Source organism: Haplochromis burtoni, unplaced genomic scaffold (assembly GCF_018398535.1).
Source record: "Haplochromis burtoni strain Fernald_Lab_line unplaced genomic scaffold, NCSU_Asbu1 Contig_53, whole genome shotgun sequence".
In the NCBI taxonomy this organism is placed as follows: domain Eukaryota; kingdom Metazoa; phylum Chordata; class Actinopteri; order Cichliformes; family Cichlidae; genus Haplochromis; species Haplochromis burtoni.
In genome coordinates, this window is record NW_024582414.1 from 14,441 (window position 1) to 33,598 (window position 19,158).

The window sequence follows — 19,158 nt, forward strand, 5'->3', positions numbered from 1 at the left end:
AAGCGGAAGCAAATGGATGGATGGAAACTAGTGTTAGGAAAAGTTGCAAAGAAGAGTGAGAGTAATCAATTTGATTAATACATTATGCTGTAACCTACAGTAGCTTTCACAGCCTGCACAAGTTGTCAGCCCATACAGAAAGACAAAGAAACGAAGAAACAAATACAAATGAAAACAGTATTCACACTAAAGGGTTGGACAGTTTTTATAAATTTAATATATCAATATATAGAGATATTTATCAACAGCTTGATTTCATAGAAACGTGAGTGAGACCATTTTGGCATACAGTACAGATATTCAATGTAAGTACAGAAGTTGCTAAGTTGTCAACACTCCCCCCCCCCTCAACAACCCGCCCCAGTTAACCACCCACCCCCCCCCACAAAAAAAACCCCAAAACCCCCCCCCCCCCAAAAAAAACCAAACTAACAAAAGACGAATTAAATTTAAACAGAATTAAATACAGTGGAAACTCTAAAAATCCGCATTGCTGTTAAAAAGCAGGAAAGTAAAACAGAAACGAACAAATGGAAGTGAAAGTAATACAGGAACACTTTGGCAGATTATTAAATTTTAGTTACAATCAAGTAGTAAAGAAATCCAGTGCTCGTGTGTACAAATAAATTCATACATCGTCTACACTCCTTTTACCCCAGAAGTTTATGTACATCTTTTTTCTCCGTTTTTTTGCCGCTGTTGTTGTTTTTACAGATACATTTAAAACATTATCAAAAGATTTCTGCAGTATGAAAACGTATTATTTACAAGTCAGGATTCAAAACCACTGGACTGTACCACTGGACACCCCCCTCGAGCCCCAACCCCACCACACTTTTATTTCCTCCCTTACAAAGAACGTTATTTCTTTACACAGTGCAGAAGGCTTTTTGAAAAGTTTTGTGCAACAAACAGCATAAAGAAAAAATGCCTGTCTTATGGCTGAGGAATGGTTAGAGGCCCGAATGTTTTTTTTTTCCTTTTCCTTTTCTTTTTTTTTATCTTTCCTTGCAGACAAAGACATATCAGCAAGATTTCTGAGAAAATGTAGGTGGACAGTTTTGCAAAAAAAATAAAAATCTGGAGCCTTAGATTTTCTTTCAATTTCTTCATCTTGTTTGACTGTGGAAGGACCATAAAAACGTATCAAAACGTTCCCCCTGTACATATCATCATCATCATCCCGAGCCATGAAAAGATTTACACAAAGATCACCTTCTTTCCCGAAAGCCTTCATTTTACACAGAGTGCCCAAAAATCTAGGCAACTGAACGCTGCCCCTTCAAGTAATCAAACATCAAGTAGATTACACATGAAACTAGAAATAGTCTGGTGAGGAGATAGAGAGGGAGAGACAGAGAAAGGAGGAGAGTAACAACTACAACTCACTTACACAGTCCAAAAAAAAAACCTCCCCACATAACAAAAAGAGGAGTCAGTGTATCGAGGAAAGTCACTGGGTCAACAAAAGCTAAGTGCCATCCAAGTAGAGTCACTGAGGGTTCCTTCCACAGTCCAAAACTGTAGCTCAAGGGGGAGGCCGCTTCTCCAAGCTGAGTGTGATTGTTCACCGGTTTGCTGGTTCACATTTTTCTTTCTATCTCTGGGGACTTCCTTATTATTTTTGTTGTTGTTTCAGGTTATTTCCTCCAGTGTTTTCTTTTTCTTTAATTCTTCCACTGTGTGCCTGTCTACCCAAAGACTGAGAGCCCTTGCCAAAGGAAAGATGTTCATGGGTGAGATGAAGATGAGAGGGTTGCAAGCGAATGAGAGTGCACAGAAACAACAGCGTGGACTTTGCCCTCGAAGCTAAAATTCAACAGTGCGACAGCCAAAGAAACACTTTAAAACTCACAGTTGGAATTACATTTGATACAGTGCTCGAGGAGATGAAGCGGTGGAGCGATGTGAGAAGAGCATTGTGGTTAAAGCAACGTAAGGTCTCCGCTCAGAAAAGGAAAAGACAAGCAACAGTACGATAAAATGGAGAGCACAGATCAGGAAGACTGCATCGGGGTTATCAGGACTGTTAGTATTTACTATTTATGCTGATAACAAGCAACAACTTCCTCCCTCGATTTAGTAACAATTTGCACAGTTTATGCACCTAAGGTGTCCATTGGGATTGTTCTGAATATTTGTTTTCTCAATCAGTGAACGAGTTAAATAGAGTTAAATATCAAGGAGTTAAATATTATAAATATGCCTATACATATGCTTTTGCTGGTGTAAACAGTATGCATTCTACATAAAATAACAACTTATATTCATTTCAATCCTGTCACCTAGAAACTACACTGAAGCAAAACACAGTCTCTAGCAACACATTTTATATGTAGTAGCTGTAGGCCTCTATACATATAAAGGGACCATGTTAGTCCTTTTATATAGTTCTGATATGATATATGTAAATATTAGCTCTGGTTTCTATTTGGACTGTAGGTGAGAGCTGTTTGAGCAGCAGTCAACTAAAAGCTCTAAAACAGAAAGGAAAATAGCTCTTCTGTTGTTTTGTATGCCATCTGTTCACCTTGAACATCTGATTGCCAATTCTGGTTGGGCGTGGTATATAAGCATAATGTATTCTCCTTCAAAGACAAACAAAACAAAAAGACAAAACAACCTAGCATCTACAAGCGTCTGAACGATATAGAATTCTTAAAACTAATAGTCAAAATTGCTGATTTAAATTTGATAAACTCATATCAGCTGATATGTAGTTGTTTACTCATTTACACACTGCCTGATGTTGTTTGGATCTGCTGCTTGTTGCGTGTGTGGCATTACCGCCAACAGGGAAGTTGCGACGCGCCCTCTAGTGGACAAACTATGCAACATCAACCAATAAAATCGACCTTTCAGATAACATTTTAGTATTAAGTACCATATAAATGTCATTTCTAGGTGACAGCATTGATTCTGTGCTAAAAGTAAAATAGCAAAGCGTTCACTTCACCAGAACAAATGTACCCTGTTTTCTTCCTTCAACAAAAGGTAGTGAGTTCCAGTAACTCAGAAATCCATACAACACAACAATGCCAAGACCAACTCATTTTTCTCAAAGATTTCAAGTTTACTAGCGAGACATTTTTAGACGTACATCAACATTTTCAATTCAGTAAACACAGTCTACAAGGAAAAAGTTCATTTTAGTGCAGTATATTTCCCCATTAATTGTTAAAGAACTCACAGTATCGTTTATAATGTTGCACTTTGTTCTCTAAAGCAGCGATTACTAGATCAACACTGAACTAAAAAACAAATAGTGACCCAGTGCACTCTAAGCTTATCTGACCTAGAGGAAAAAAGCTGATATAGCCGACATCACACCAGTGGTTAGTCCCTTAATAGTCTTGTAAATATGGAACAACAGTGAAGCAGATGTCTAGAGAGCCTATGGTCACAGTAAGCCCTCCATTGCCACTACAATTACTACCTTGAATAGTTACAGACAAAGAACTGTTCCGGACTTCTTTCAATGACCTTCAGAATAGACGAATGTTCTTGAGGTGACCACACAGTGGACCAGCCAATCTGTCTTCACACTGTAGCCATAATAAGTTTCCTACACCTCAATAAATAAGCAATTTATTCTCCTACCTGCACCCCCCACCTACAGCATGGAACTCGATTAGACCTGAAGCAAACATGGACATGAAGGAAAGTGTTGGCACGCAGAGCTGACTCAGCTCAGGAAGCTGTGATTTATTTAATCTTAAATTCACAAATATAGCTTACATCCAGATTTTTCCATCACTACCTAATCTCTCCTTTGGGAACTGGATCCTATACGCATGAAAACTGCAGTGGCTAATCTACATCATTGTTTTTAGTGTTTAGTCAAATCTGTTCAATATATGTCAATTCTTAAAGGCCTAAAAAGCAGTCACTGGTGGAAACTAACAAACCAGTCTAACGTCATGCTGAGTGGAGTCCCAATCTTCCCCACTGTGCAGTGCATTACATTTTGCTTCATCTGTACAAGGTGAAGATGAAGGGAGATGGCCTCCCCCTTGCGCTCGATCCTCCTCCGTTAGATGGATGTAGGGGGAGCGCGCTGCTGGAGAGGACTACAATTTACCTGTCTAGCTTGCTACTTGTCACACACAGTTCACACAACTGTGCTTCATAAACTGAGAGGAGAGAGTGCCATCCTTTCGAGGGAGGCGAGAGGAGCGACTGTCAGAATACGGCGATGCCAACACTGGCAGAAATCCGGGAAAACAAACGACCCACCGTTCATCTTCCAAGTACAAACCTGCTCACATATGGCGGCGTATAAATTCTGGCAGTCAAGCCCTACACCACCTTTCATCTTTGTTTTCCTTGCCTTTCTGTTCCTCCCTCGTGGTTATCTGAGCTTCTCGCTGAAGCTAAGCCTTCCAAGAAATAGTGAAATCCATGAATAATAACCGTCATTAATCAACTGTTGCATGAATACATAATCTGAGACCGTACTGAGTCTAGGATGGAAGACTTTAACATTTGCATTGGGAACTTTTGTGTGTGTGTGTGTGTTATTTAGTCATATTGGATTTACTAGTCCAATATGTAGGATCTTACATGCAGCATTGATCAGATTCATTAGGCAAGAATGGAAGACGAGTGTTTCATGTATTTATAGTTTAGACCATCCAAAACTGCCTTACAGAGTATATAATGTGTTTTAACTGTGCTTAAAACTGTCAAATTTTCAATTAGGACACTAAACGATGTCCTGAATAAGAACGCTGGCAATTTGCCTCGACTACTTGTAACAGTTCTGCTATTCTGTCATCGCGGCCTCTAGTGATTCCCTATTCCAGCACAAGATGAGCAATTATTACAATATTCATTGGCATGAATCGCAACTGATTCAATAGGCTGGAAGCTGGTTCGAAGCAAGTCAAGGAAGATCAGGTCCCATTTTTCAAATCAGCGCTCAGCTCAGTTGGCCTCGGTGTGTTACTCATCTGCGCACCGCACAGAGACGGTGACAAGACATAAGAAATACAGCATCACATCCAGAAAACACACAGCTGCATTGTTAAAAAGGGGGAGTAAAGGTAGCCCCCCACCCCACCTCATCCCAAAAATCAAACAAACAAAAAACTCCAGCTGGGACTGATGTTTAAGGGGTCACTCAAAGTCAAACACCTCTGTGTTTTCTTGCTGTGATGAGCTTGTCATCTCACTCTTCATTTCCTCCAGAATTCCTATACAGCAAGTTCAGCATGCACTTACATGTTTTTAAATCCGATCACTAAACAACTATTTAACATCCAATTCCCTGCATCAATTCAAAAGAATATGTTCTCGCTGCTAGAATATTGACGCTGGCAGATGCAAATGAAGACTCAGAAACACATGTGGGATTCTTGCTACTCAGTGCAAACAGGAAAACAATCCCAAGTTCATTATTGACTGTATGTACACCTCTGATGGCAGAGGCCAGGGGATTACCCATAATCCTTTGCCTTTTCTACCCTGCTGCTTTCAGCCTTGAGGCACTACCCTCTGGTAGCACAAACCCTCCAATTGCAAAGGGAAAAAAAAAGAAAGAAAAAGTCTCCTTTATCCCCAAAATCACCTCTAAATGTACGACGACCCCATCAGTTTTCCTCTCCTTGGCTATATTTAGCTTTACAGTAAGTGAAAGGGCAAATTTGAGGGACTAGGTGTGAAAAAGGATGACACCCCCCTGCAACAAACCCCTTCAAAAAGGTCTCCTTACATGACAATGAAGAAATACAGCGTCCTTGCTTGCCACTGTACTGCACCATCCTTCCAAACTTGTCTTTCGTGCTGTGCACTGAGAGGTGCTGGTCACATATTTACAACAGCAAACGCAACAGAAATAAATACAGTGAAAGCACGAGGAATTTAAAATGATGCACGCCGCCTTCTCCTGCTTGCACGGCAGCCAGAAATCCTTTTATTTACAAAGTGCACTGAGACAGCTGAATGAGGTTAGTATGGACAATATCATCATCAAGCAGCATTTTGAGCAGCACTGGTGCTAACAAGAGGCAGAGAGAAGAGAGGAGTGGAGCAGAGGCTACTAAACTAATAGTAGTAGTAGTAGCTAATAATGGTAGTAGTATTACTCCAGTGGAGACGGTAGGAGATGGAGGTGGGATTTAACAGGTGTACATGTCATCCCTGCTCTTTAAAAACGGGGAGGCAAAATGAGGTCTCCTTTTCTTTTCTCCTCTGCGTTGTACTGGCCTCATTGTAGTGGTCTAGAGGCTGTGAGAGGAGGGGGCCAGTATGGGAGCGCAGGGGTGCAGGCTGCATCCCCCTCCTCCCTCAGGGATAGCCATCATCCTCCAGACTGAGTGCCACGCGCTGCAAACAGCAGATAAAAAGACCGTTACCACAACAGGCTGGTTAAGGAGAAAGAAGTGAGATAGAACAGCGGGGAATGAAAACAGAGAAGCTCAGTGGAAAAAGAGGAGAAAGGGAGACAAGATTCCAGTCTAGGTGGAACCCAGAAGGAAAATGGCAGCTTTGTTATGTGATGCCCTCTCACTATTCTCATCCTCTCCCCAACCTTCGTCTTCGTTTCTTTCCAATTCAGCCCCCCCCCAACGTGTTGTTTGTCCCCTCCTTCCCTGGCTGCTCGTAGCGAGGAATGCAGGCTGCCTGCCTACGGTTGCGAAAGTCTGGCCCACATAATGCAAGCCTGATTCCTCTGGCTGCCCAAGCTGCCACACTGAGACAAAGGGCAAGAAAAAGTTAGGACGAGAAAAGAAGAGGAAGAAAACCACTAAAGAGATAAAAGGCAATACATAAGATTTGTACAAATGTTTGTAATAAAACTGGGAAAACGAGAGAGAAGGAGTAAAGCCCCCTCTCTCGTTAGGCGAGGGTAGGTTGTTACTTCGACCTTGAATCTTAATATGACTCAGTCGTGCACCTGTTTCAGTGTCTGTCTGAGCGTGCTTCCCGCCTGTCATCATGCCAGTGATACCCAGAATTCTTTGCCTTCTTTCTCTCCGGGGTGACACAAAGAAATCTGTGTTACCATGCCAACAGATCAAAGCGCTAGACTCCCGTCTCGCCCTCCCTCCTTTATGCTTTTTGGCTGCCCTTCGCCGCTTGCTCTCTGACACCCAAAACAAGAAGCATATTCGGTAAATGTCATAAACTCCTAATGACGCACAGTCTGGATTTAAGGGCATTTTACTTTACTGCTACGTGTTGCAGCTGCCGCTGTATCCAGGGTTTGTAGAAAATGCCGCTTCCAGTGACTTTTAAAACTGCATATACATCAATGGGAAGTCATCAGGGTAATCCTGAAATTGCGTTGCTGAGATTTATGGTTTCTGCAAGATAAATTGTATTTCGAGAGAGTCCTTCATCCTGATTTGTGCTCCTTTTTTCAAATTTTGTGTGACCTCAAAACAAAATCGCATTAGTTCAATGCTATGACGCAACTATCTACTCTACATGTCCAATTTATTTGTGAGCAGTGGCTATAGAGCGACTCCTCTTTCACCTCTCTTTTTTTGCAGCTCATCTGCACTAATCATGATTTCTTGGCTGCTGAACCTTTCTGAAGCAAAGGAATAATGCTTTGCCTGTGCACAAGGGTTTTGTCAGGAAATGGGGATCACTCACTTCAATAACCAAAAACACTAACACGATGCACAAATAAATGGGATGGCGGGTCGGCAGCAGGGATGTATCGCATGAATATGGTCGCTGAAGGTGAACGAAATGTGTGTCGAGGGTTTACGTGTACGCGTGACAGGTGTGTTCGGTAATTACTTCAAAAACATAAAGAAATAAAATGATATGTGAACGTGTGCGAGCCTGTTCTTTCTTTCCACCAGGCTGACATGTACAAGAAAACGGGCTTTTCCAAACCCTCGTGCCAACTCCAATTTTCCAAATATTTCACACCTCTTCCTTTCCTCCGCAGTACCTCTCACTTAGCGTTCGAGAGCATCGGCGCCCCCGAATACCAGTGAGAGTTGTTGTCTGTGACACCGCCCCCTAGAGGAAGCGCTATGAATGGCTGACTATGGCTGCCACTCACTGCTGGGTAGACGTGACCGATGGACTCGCTCTGACGCCCGATGTGGATTTCGTCGTCGTCATCCTCTGTGGTTTTGCGGTACACCGGGTTGTCGAAGTTCATGCTCTTGGTGTTCTTGCGCCGCCAGTTGCGCCAGACCAGGTATCCACCAGTGCAGAGCAATCCGATGACCACTGTGGCAAGGATAGGGACTGCATGTGTTTAACACACACACAACAACAACACACGGCGGGAGCGTTAACACAGCCCGGGGGACACAGAGCGGCGCTTTAAGCACTCACGCACAAACACACGTTGCACTGTTCACCTGAAGGCTCATTATTTTTCAGTTTTGGTTTTTGAAATGTTGTTTGCATAACAGCTTCTCAAAAATTTTAAAAACAAAACAAAACAAAACAAACAACAACAAAAAAAAACATGGAAATATTCGCCTTCTGGAAAACGTCCAGAGATACACAAGGAGATGAACCTGAAGGGGAAGCAGTCCACTTTTCTGAAACTGTTAGAAAAACTGGTGGCACTTTATGCATCTGTTTCTATAAATTTAGTGGGCTGAGCTTTTTATGTTTCATCCCCCGTATGTCTTCTGTATCTGCATTTTAAAAAATCTAAGCATTTATTAGAGAAACAATGAGCCTTCAAAGAGGAACTAATCATTCATTGCATTATATCCCCCCCTCAGTGTCACGAAACGATCAAAAACATGCACACACAATATGCAACATAAATGTCTGCATGGTACACATGCACATAAACATCATTCCAACACACACACACACACACGTGGGCACACTGAACCAAACTGGCATTTTATATTAAATCTGTAACCATTCAAGCCCTGAAGACACTGATTATGACCTTGTTTTTGAATAAAAGCCCCACAAGGTTGCTTAATTGTCATCAGCATATAATCCTGGTGCGCATTGCTCAAAAAACAGAATTCTGGGCAATGATTTATAATTTTGTATTTTATTGCACCGAAAAATTAATATCTGGAGTGTCCGGATGGGGTTATGGGAGGAGAATAAGAAGAGGGTAAGAGGAGGAGAGAAGACGGGGAAAGGGTTGGGATTTGGAGGATTTGAGATAAGCGCCGTCTCTCCTCTTTCATTACCATATCAGCATAACTGCCCTGCAAGGACCTGTGTGTGTGTGTACAGTGCATGCTTTAGAGTTTTTGTATAATGAAAGCGCAAACACCCAAACCAGAGGTAAGTCAAGGAGGTTTGGATATGTGTGCCTGCATTCATAGATGTGTTTTTCTACGCTACAGTACGCCTGTCTAATTGCGACTTTATTAGGTAGACACTTGAGATTCCTTCGTGGCTGGGTTGGAAACCCCAGCTCCTCCTTTGTTCTTCTCTAAATGCTCAATGGTTTAAAGGGAAAAAAAACAAACAAAAAAACCCATCAGCTTTCCTCTCATTTAGAAAATTTATCTCCAATGAGCGAGTGGCAAAACAGCCTGTCTTTGGCTAAAACTGATAATCATTGCTGGGCTGCTTCCCCTCATGGAGCTGTGGGTGGGTGTGGTGCATTACTGGGTATGAGCGGAGAGCTGGGGTGCAGAAATCCAGCCCGTGTGGACCTCCAACATTAATGTTTCAAAGCTGCTAAAAAAAAAAGAAAAAAAGATTTGTGGTGGCAATAAATGGGAGAAGGACAAAAAAAGGATAAAGCGGAAAGGGTTAATAGTCTCCAGGGTTATTTTAATGAGCTGATATTTCAACTATAGAGACTGGAAAGAGAAAAAAAATAGCTTTACAATCTTTTAGCGCTCCCCTGAATTATCAAACTTGTTAATATTAGGGATGAAAGAGATCTCAATTAGTGGCATATGCTGCCACTATAAGGCCATTTGCACATTCAGCTGATTTCCCAGTCACGTTGGGCATGAAAGTATGAAATATTTCCATAAAATTCGATTTTCATTTTAATCGGAGCTAATAGAGTAGATTAACTTTTCTAAGCCGGTTTGATTGAAAGAACTACAATTGCCTTTTTCTGCCTTTGTAGAGGCGGCTTGATGGTTTTCTCTTTATGTTTCATTGCCTAAACAGACAACAGCATTATGTCTGAGGTCATTAGCTTCCTGCTCCAGGCCAAAAACACAATTTCATGGCATTAATCCACTTTTCTCTCCCCTCGTCTCCCGTAAAGCGGTATAACCCACTCTTAGTCCGCTCGGTCACAGAAATAGGTCAGAACATTGGCCTGATTGATACGATCTGATCAGAGCGGTGAACACGAGCAAAATGTACTAACAGCTGGTCGTGTGATGACAAAACCTGAATTGAATTTCACATTTGCTCAAATGTCATTAATAATGACATAATGTGCATATTACAGCAGCCTGGCCGTTTACTGACAGAGGGGCTCCCTTCCATGTAATGGCTTTTTCTAGCCATAGGCCACGAGGATATTGCTGGATAATACCATACCTCAGTACATTTTTTCAATAGATGCGATACAATTTTATGCCTGAATCTCACTATTGAACCAGATATAATGTGTTGAATTGTTATTATTTTAATGAGAATGTTTTAGATTTAATCAGCCAGGTGGAAACGCAAACATCCTAAAACCCAGGCACACGCACACAAACACATAACCTCATACTCACACGCACACACATTAACAACAAAACGAACGCAACATGCAGTTAAGCAGACTTGAAGGAGCGAGGAGGGAGAGGCAGGCAAGCAGAAAGCAAAGACAACACAGTGAGGGAGTCAACAGTACTCACCGATAGGAATGACTATCCCCAGAACAGCTACTGTGATGTTGTTACCTATGAGGTAGTGATCACTCGCAGCTGAGATGAACAGAAAGATGGAAGACAAGAAAAAAAGAGAATCAAACCAAGAAAAAGTTTTGCTTCAAACCCCACCAAGTGCCCTCCTAGAGAGCAAGAGAGATTTCAACACGGGAACATCAAAAGAAAGGCTGGAAAAGGATATTTGCATAATATAAGGGCAGAGAATCCATCTGATTTCAGTTTGGACTGCTGACTTTGTCTTCCCCAGCAGCATGTGTAAATGAAAAAGCCAATGAATCACACAGGGATGGCATAAAAATGCAGTGAGATGCCTTTTAATACACGAAGGAACAAATGCGTTTCCAGAAACCAATGCATCAGAATTTGTATGAATATAAGCAACGAGCACATGATCTCGCATTACTCCATTCTTTTTCTACGAGACGTTTCAAAACTGTGTCACAATGCAATGCAGAAGACATTTATTCTGGACATGCTTTGCATCCTTACTCCCCTTCAGCTCTCACCCCAACAGGTCGGCGGGGGAGCTTTTGACATTAATCTCGCTCCCAACCCTCGTATTAGCAGCAGGCTAGCTGTTAGCCAAAAGTGTGATCAGATGGCTATAATGAAGTCTGGTAAGGAAGATTAACACAACAGAGCACAGTGCTGGCCCTGCATACTGATTGGCTCATTCGACAAAGTGACTGTTCCAGTTCTATGGCTGGCAAAAAGAGACAGATGGCATGTGACGGATGTGACAGACAATGCAGACGCACATTATTCTTCATAAATGAAATCATATAGTGAATGAAATGCAAATAAATGCACACACGTGCGCACACACGAGAGCCACAAAAGGTGAAGCGACTTCAGACAGCGAGTTCTGAGTCAGCAGAAGCGAATTTTGGCTTTTCTTAAGTGTGAGTGACGTCCAGTGGGTCCTACAGTAAGACTCAAAAAGGCAGATTAACTGAATCTCATTAAAGAAACTGCTCTGGAAGGAGGCTGTTCTGGAAAGGGAGGGCACTGAGAAAGGGAGACGAAGAAGAAAAGGGGACAAAAGTCTCAATTTCAGGAGGGTCATTCTTACTGGAGGGATTTTAATATCAAAACGTTTACTGCCACTTATTATTTAAATATAACTGTCAGGGTTAGAATGCTATATCCAGTACAATTAACAATGATTAATAAAACAGTATATCGTAAATATACTGCTCAAAAATATACTTTAAAAACACATCAGATCAATATCTGTACTGATATGGACTGGGTAATGTGTTAGGAATGAGAAGATTCCACATCGAAATGAAAATGATCAACCCACAGACGGCTGAATTCAAAGAGACCCTGAAAATCAAAGTGAAAAATGATGCAGCATGCTAGTCTGTTTTGTGGAAATTTCATTGCAGCATCTCAAAATGGTATGTGCTTGTACACATCCCTGACCAAGATGGGGCACACTCGTAACAGGACGACGGATGGTGTCCTGGGAGATCTGAACCAGGGTTTCACTGAACTCCTGGACAGTCTGAGGTGTGACCATACAGGATCGGATGAACCAAAACATAACATCCCAGAGGTCTTTTAGTGGATTTGGAACTGCCTGCACACTTTTATCACATGAGGTCAGGCATTGTCGCACACCAGAAGGAACGCAGGAACAAGTGCACCAGTGTAGGGTCTGACATTGGCTCCAAGGATTTCATCCTGGGAGCTAATAGCAGTCAGGGTGCCATTGCCTAGCCTGTAGAGGTCTGTGCCCCCCAGACCATTACTAACCCGCCACCAAACCTGTCATGCTGACGATGTTACGGGCAGCATCATGGCTTCTACAGACTCTTTCATATTTGTCACACGTCTGTTTTTTTTGTTTTTTCCCCCAAAATCTTGAAATCAATTTTCTTTAATGTCGCTGAAAGATGTGCAAAATTACTACCGATATCAAAAGAAAACATTGGTTACCAGCTGTGTTTAATCTTTGCCCTCCCCAATCAGACTCCTGGTTCTCCCTCGCCCCACCATGCCCTCCCTCCCTCCCCCCAGCAGCGCACATGTGTAACAGCTGATGCCGGTAAACTTGACAGTGTGCACCGAGTTGAAAATTATAACACATGGCCCGTGGGTTTGGAGACTCGTCTTGTTCATGCCCCATTTTTCTCATCTGTGTCTGCTCCACCTCTCATCTGGAGCACTTGTGGTGTGCTGAGGAGGGCTGACAACTTCAGAGACCGGAAGAAACGTGCCTCTCGCCTCTTAGTAACTCTGAAGTACCGCGACCCCTAAAGTAATACAGCAGGCAACCTCTTTAATTCCCAGAAAATCACTTTCTCTCCCGCCTCTTTTTCCATCCCGTCGTTTCATATCCATGTAAATGCCGCCTTTCCTCCCAACAGTGTGTCATCTACAACTCCCATCCTCCCCGTTAAAGTGCTGGACTGTCATGTTCTTTTTCGCTCTCTGTTCACTCTTCGTTCTCTGTGGCTTTACTGTCTTACACTGCACGTTTTTGTTTTTTTCATTTAACATTCCTTCGTTTTACTCCTTGCTCCGTTTCTCATTCATTTCCCTGTCCTCCAACTCCCACTTAAAACTTTCATCATCTTTCCCTGTTTCTCTCCATCTGTACAGCTTTTTTTCATCCTCAACACCTGCTCTTTTAATTATTTTTTTCTCTCCTCTAAATTACTTGTTAGAATGACATAAAGATATACAAGTATTACGATAAGTGTTTTAGTGTCAATCTTTCTTTTAGGGCATTTAAATAGTGCACAGGCCCATTATCTGACATAAATATATATTCATCTAAAGAGTCAGTATTAAAAAGGGAACCTTTTTCATTTTCTTAGAAACAAAAGACAAAATAAAAGCTGCCTCGGCAGGTTGACTGTCTCAATTTAATATTGCCATGCAGTAAAAAAGCTAAGAAGACTTTCAAAACAACTGCTGAAAAATACTGATCTCACAATTTGGTGGCTTCATCAATTTTGCTGCGTGGTGCTATCAAGGATTCTCGTCCGCTTCCAAGTACAATTTAATTCTTAGCGTGGCTTTGTAAACCATTGTTACGGCTGTTAGTCTGCTGTCACTGTTTGTCTGGGCTGCAAAGTGGTATTTTTCTTGCGAGCCAGTGAAGCGTGATTGGCGCGAGAATGAAGAACACTGCCAGTTATAGAAAGAGAGCGAGCGAGAGCTAAAGAGAGAAGGGGAGAGAGGTACAGAGGGAGAGACCAAGACAGAGATAAAGACAAAGAGAGTAAGAGAGAGGCTGTCAGAAAGTGAGGATGAGTGATGAGTAGTTTTATGCGAGAATGGAGGGGACTGTCATTTCTTAGCTCTGACACTTCTGTTAAGACGCTGGTCGCGAGGGATCAACAGTAAGCAGACCGAGACATAGTGCAGGCCTGTGAAGCGTTCGGACGGGTGTGTGAGCAGACGAGAAAAGGAATAGAGGAGGAGGTTGTAGGGCCAGTAAAGCAAATGATCAGAGGGAAAAGTGGAGGGGAGGAGAAGCTAGAGAAAGGAGGGATAAAAGAATTGGTTTTTAGCTTCCTGCTGATTTAATGATGGTGGTAACAGCAGTGATGGTAGCAGAGCAGAAGAAAACACTCGCTTTACACACATCCACATTCCTGTCATCATGTCACTTACCTCTGTGGGAGAGGTTGGCATTGCTCTCTTTCTGAATGCTGTTGGGAGCCACGGCAGCCAATAAGGGGGTGTGCGTGGACGTGGACTTCTGACTAGTGCTGCTCAAACTGGTCGTCTCTGTACTGGTAGCGGCGGGAGTCCGAGGGTGCTCTGTGATTCTGCCGCTCCTGGTGGTCTGAGGAGGGGCTGGTGTTGTAGTCTTGGCTGTGGGTGGTAATGTGGTAGTAGCAGAGGTGGTGGTGGTGGTGGTGGTAGAGGGCGTTGTGGTCGTGGCAACGGTTGTGGGAGTTGTTGTTGTTGTGCTTGTTGTGGTGGTCGTCGTGGAAGTTGTGGTTGTGGTGGGGGCAGATGTCGTGGTTGTTCGGGGTCGAACTGCGCAACAGAAAAACAACCAGTAGGATTTGAGATTTCTCTCCAGACTGCTCAGCTGTTGCAGCCGTTTCCACTTGTAAGCTCTGCATCAATATTCAGCATACAACTGCAGTCAACAGCAATGGCTCCATTGATCTATAATCTCTTCTGAGGGTTCTGGGTCTACCATGGGGTCTCCTACCAGGAGCGCGCCTGCAAAACCTCCAAAAGGAGGCATCCATGAGGCATCCAAAATAGATGCTCAGCTGGTGTGTTTGATACGCAGGAGCAGCGGCTCTACTCTAAGGTCCCTCCAGAAGTCCAAGCTCCTCAGTGTCTCATCTCTAAAGCTGAGCCCAACCACCTTATAGAGGAAATTCATTTTAGGTGCTTGTATTCATGATCTTACTCAGATTTCATGACCGTAATTTCATAATTATTTATTTATAGGCTTTGAACTGAAGTCTGTAGATCTTACATCACACCACAGGTTTGGATTGAGACATAAATGGATCAGTAAATGAAAAGCTTCACGTTTCAGCTTTCCACGTGCACCACAGCAGTCCGGTATAACACCTGTGTTACTGCTAATCAGAAGTGTGACACTTTAAAGTCCTGTACAGCACCACATAGGTACCGTGACAGGTACTGTGATGTTTCTATGTACATACTGTGCTAAAGTGCATTCACACATTCATAAGTAACAAGTTGCCAGATGGATAAGTTGCACAAGCGCATAATAAGCAGAATTTAGTGCAAGCGTTGCAGTCAGTTGTTGCAAACATCATATCACATCACAAGAAATGATCTGAGAAAACACTACGTTGTTAAAGCAGATGTACTACACCAGTACGTTTGGTTCATAGTGTACTACATGTACTAAAAGAAGTATTCAAGTCAGGGATTTTAGCTGAAGCTAAATTACACCACATGTCACCCCAGGCTCTTCCTCTGATCACTGTTTTTTTTTTTTTTGGTGTATCAGATTTACACAAATCCCAGTGCACACACTGCTGCTGATATAACATTCGGGTTTGTGTTTTCTAAACATTATTTTTAATATAAGTGATATGCGTTTCTTGGTGGTTGTAAAACTGAAATTTTGATCCAATACAGTCACAATTAAACCAGTGAGTTTTTCCACCAGAAATGTTTGTGTTACAGTAAGAATCCAAAAAGCTTTGGTACAAATGCACTCACTGCCCCTGCACCTACTCCCAGCCTCTCTCACAGGGATTCTTTGAAATATTGCCTCAATACATCTTCATCGTCTCTTTCCCCCCGTTTCTCTGTGTCAGCTCCTCCTAGCTCACCTATATAGACATTAGGTGTAGGTCTAGTAAAAATAGCAACGTTACAAATGTAGTGACTCTATAAGGGCAGGGGGACAAGCTGACTGATGAAATAAGGTCAGCGAGGTAGGTTAGAAGTGCAGGGAAGAGTCCCTGACCTAGTTCCCAAGATAGTTTTACACAACACTTATGGTTCAGATTCTCTGAAGGATCCAGGGCACTTTTAGCTTTGTAAACATTGTACTGTTAAATTGCAGACATTGAAAAATACTGTATTTGGAGTATCCAAAGTATTATGACAAATAGAAACAGTATAAATAGAAATGCTTTATATTTAGAATTTTAAATATTTGTGCTTAAATATGACCTAAAAGATGATCAGACTTTAACACTAGTCACACAGACGAACATAACTCAAATAAATAAATGAGACAAAAATATTCTTGGTAATTTAATCCAGTATTACACGGCTTGCATGTTTGTGGGTTTATTCAAATGAACTTCAGGTCTTTCCAAAATATTTCTGTCAGGTTAAGTTTGACTTAGAAACAAGCTCATTCCAAATAATTTTACTTATACATAGAATGACTTGTGTGCTTCGTTCTTGCAGCCTTGCTGTGCACCACTGCTGTTCTATGTTGTACTGATGGAGTAGCTGAGAAGTTAGCCTGGATTCTTTGTGCTCGTAAAAGAATTTAGGAACCGGAGAAAATTCAGGCCTTACTATTGGACTGATCACTGTTAGCCAACGACCCCTGAGAATGGCAACAATGCTCCTGAATTTCACTGTGATCCTAGCAGCGTGAATCTCATGTGACATTTATCCACACGAATCATTCATTCAGGTGTGCCTGTGGAATGTAGACTTACTGATCGCGCAGCGTCTCATGTCTGGTCCTAGCTCCATGCCGTCAGGACAGGCGCAGGTGTACTTGGGGGAGTGGTCTGTGATCTGAGGCGCCTTCAGGCAGAGGTACTCGCAGCCACCATTAGGCAGTGTGCCCATATTACAGGTATCGGGACCTTTGGGAACACAGGCAGAAATGTAAAAATATTAAAAAAGACTTTTGGCAACACATTTATCTCTTGGAAAACAATAAAACCCCAAATGTTTTATTAACGAGCTGTACTGGAAAAGGAAAAAAAAAAAAACTTGCACAAAGCCCAAATCTCAGCAGCCCAAATTTAATTCAAATTAGAACAAAGAAAATATCAAAGGTTTAAAATTACAGAATGTACAATTGTAACAAAAAAATAAGGCCACTTTGAATTTGATGGCAATAACTAGTCTTAAAAAAAGTTGGGACATGGGTAAGAAAAGGCTGCAAAAGTAAGTGCTAATGAAAAAGAACCAGCTGGAGAAACATTTTGCAACTAATTATGTTAACTGGAAACATGTCAGTAACACGACTGGGGATAATCATGTTATATTATATCATCTCGCAGATGCTGAGGTTCATCAATCTGCAGAAAACACACATGAAAAACTGGATGAACCTAAGAAAAAGAAAAACCAGCATCAAATTTGACACGTAGGCGCCGGTATCTCATCAGTAAAAAGTTTCTGCTGCCATCAAACTATTAACTAGTTTGATGCTAGATTTAGGAATCTAATCTTTATTCCACACACTTCCTCTTGCTGACTTTAGAGATGCGTAGGTGAATGCAGGAGAGTCTCAACTGCTTTTAATCTCTGTAACCCAAATAAAAAATTTACATGTAGTTTCTTAAGCACAGTTGCAGACTCATGGAAAAACACTGCAGTTTTGTGTCATGTGGGGAAGCGCGAGAATTAGGTCAGGTCGCAATCTTTCCTGATTTCTTATGTAGCTTTGGAGAGCAGCACGCCATCAGCTGTCAGGAAAAGCAACAATATCACTTGCTACACAGAGTGAGATTTTAATAAGCTGGGAATACATTTATACTTGATGTACAGTATCTCAGCATAATGACTATGTAATGAGAACAGCTGTCTAAGTTCTCAAAGCTCCAAATGTGGTAAAAGGTTTGGGAAGGAGTCATCAAACTGGGGAGGATGGGAAAAAAAGGTTAAGGAAGAGTGTAGGAAGGAAAGAAGAAAACAGAGGAGGAGAGAGAGGGAGGCAAGAGAAAAGTGAACGAAAATGATGAGGATGAGGATGAAGAAGGAAAAAAGAAGGACCGAGATGATAACAACAACAAAATTATGTTGGTTTTAAGCCATAAAAGCGTCACTTTCTCCTCCTGCGCTGCCTCTCTTTGGTCTCCAACTAAGAAGAGTGAACCTAGGCTTCAAAGACCCACTGAGCGCACAAAAAATTAATAATAAAACAGACACAATTTGGGAAGGATCGGACGAAAGCCTCTTTTAAGGAAGTGTGTCGATAAACATGAAAGACATCTGAGCGTCTCGAAATATGTGGAGACGCACAGTACTGTACCAAACCACACTTACAGATAATATTCCTCACTGGGGTTTTCCTTAGGTGCAGTACACTAACAAATAAGAAACGATACAAAAATGCAAGAGAAACAAAGATAAATTGTTAAAAGACAGGGCAGAGAGGAGTCTGAACTCACCAAGCGTTGCAGTCGAGGTCACATTTTATCAAATACTTTGCTTATCAATGCTACTCGTGTGCTTGGGGGGGCTACTCGGTGCACCTTCACTTAGCCTTGCAGTGTTTTGTCTTGCTTTTGTTGGCATTTGGGAGAAAACATTTTCCAATTCTGTGATTTCTTTTTTTGACCAGGACTCTTGATTTATTAATGAGGGAATGCAATTAGCTGCCTGCTGGCGCACAGACAAGATTGCTTCTGAGCGCTCAGTGAGTGAGGAGAGAAAACAAAGCATGAAAACACTCGCACAAACACATTTCTGGCACGCAGTGTCAAACACACCCAGGTATTCACAAGCAGAGGTGTTGACAGGCACACACGCGTGCGTGCAGTCACACACATCGAGAGTGCAAAAAAAAAAAAAAAAGACAAACATCGTTTTGACGTGCCGTGTCAAACACACCCAGGTATTCACAAGCAGAGGTGTTGACAGGCACACACGCGTGCGTGCAGTCACACACATCGAGAGTGCAAAAAAAAAAAAA

General features: G+C 42.1%; 1 protein-coding gene across 8 annotated transcripts in view; it reads right to left on the bottom strand.

Annotated features, from left to right (window-relative positions):
- Window positions 1-420: 420 nt before the first annotated feature.
- The window catches only part of lrp8 (low density lipoprotein receptor-related protein 8, apolipoprotein e receptor), a 179,394-nt gene continuing 160,656 nt past the window's right edge, over window positions 421-19,158 (bottom strand). For 2 of the 8 annotated variants that reach the window (XM_005949315.3, XM_042220661.1), the window contains 4 exons: window positions 16,946-17,098; window positions 14,433-14,804; window positions 10,770-10,838; window positions 7,496-8,214 (listed from right to left, as the gene is read on the bottom strand). In XM_005949315.3, coding sequence (XP_005949377.1) covers window positions 7,913-8,214; window positions 10,770-10,838; window positions 14,433-14,804; window positions 16,946-17,098 — 896 coding nt within the window. In that variant the 3' untranslated portion in view covers window positions 7,496-7,912. Of the gene's footprint in view, window positions 6,328-7,495; window positions 8,215-10,769; window positions 10,839-14,432; window positions 14,805-16,945; window positions 17,099-19,158 lie in introns of those variants that run through there. The other 6 variants (XM_005949318.3, XM_005949319.3, XM_042220664.1 and 3 more) reach the window with 6 other exon arrangements.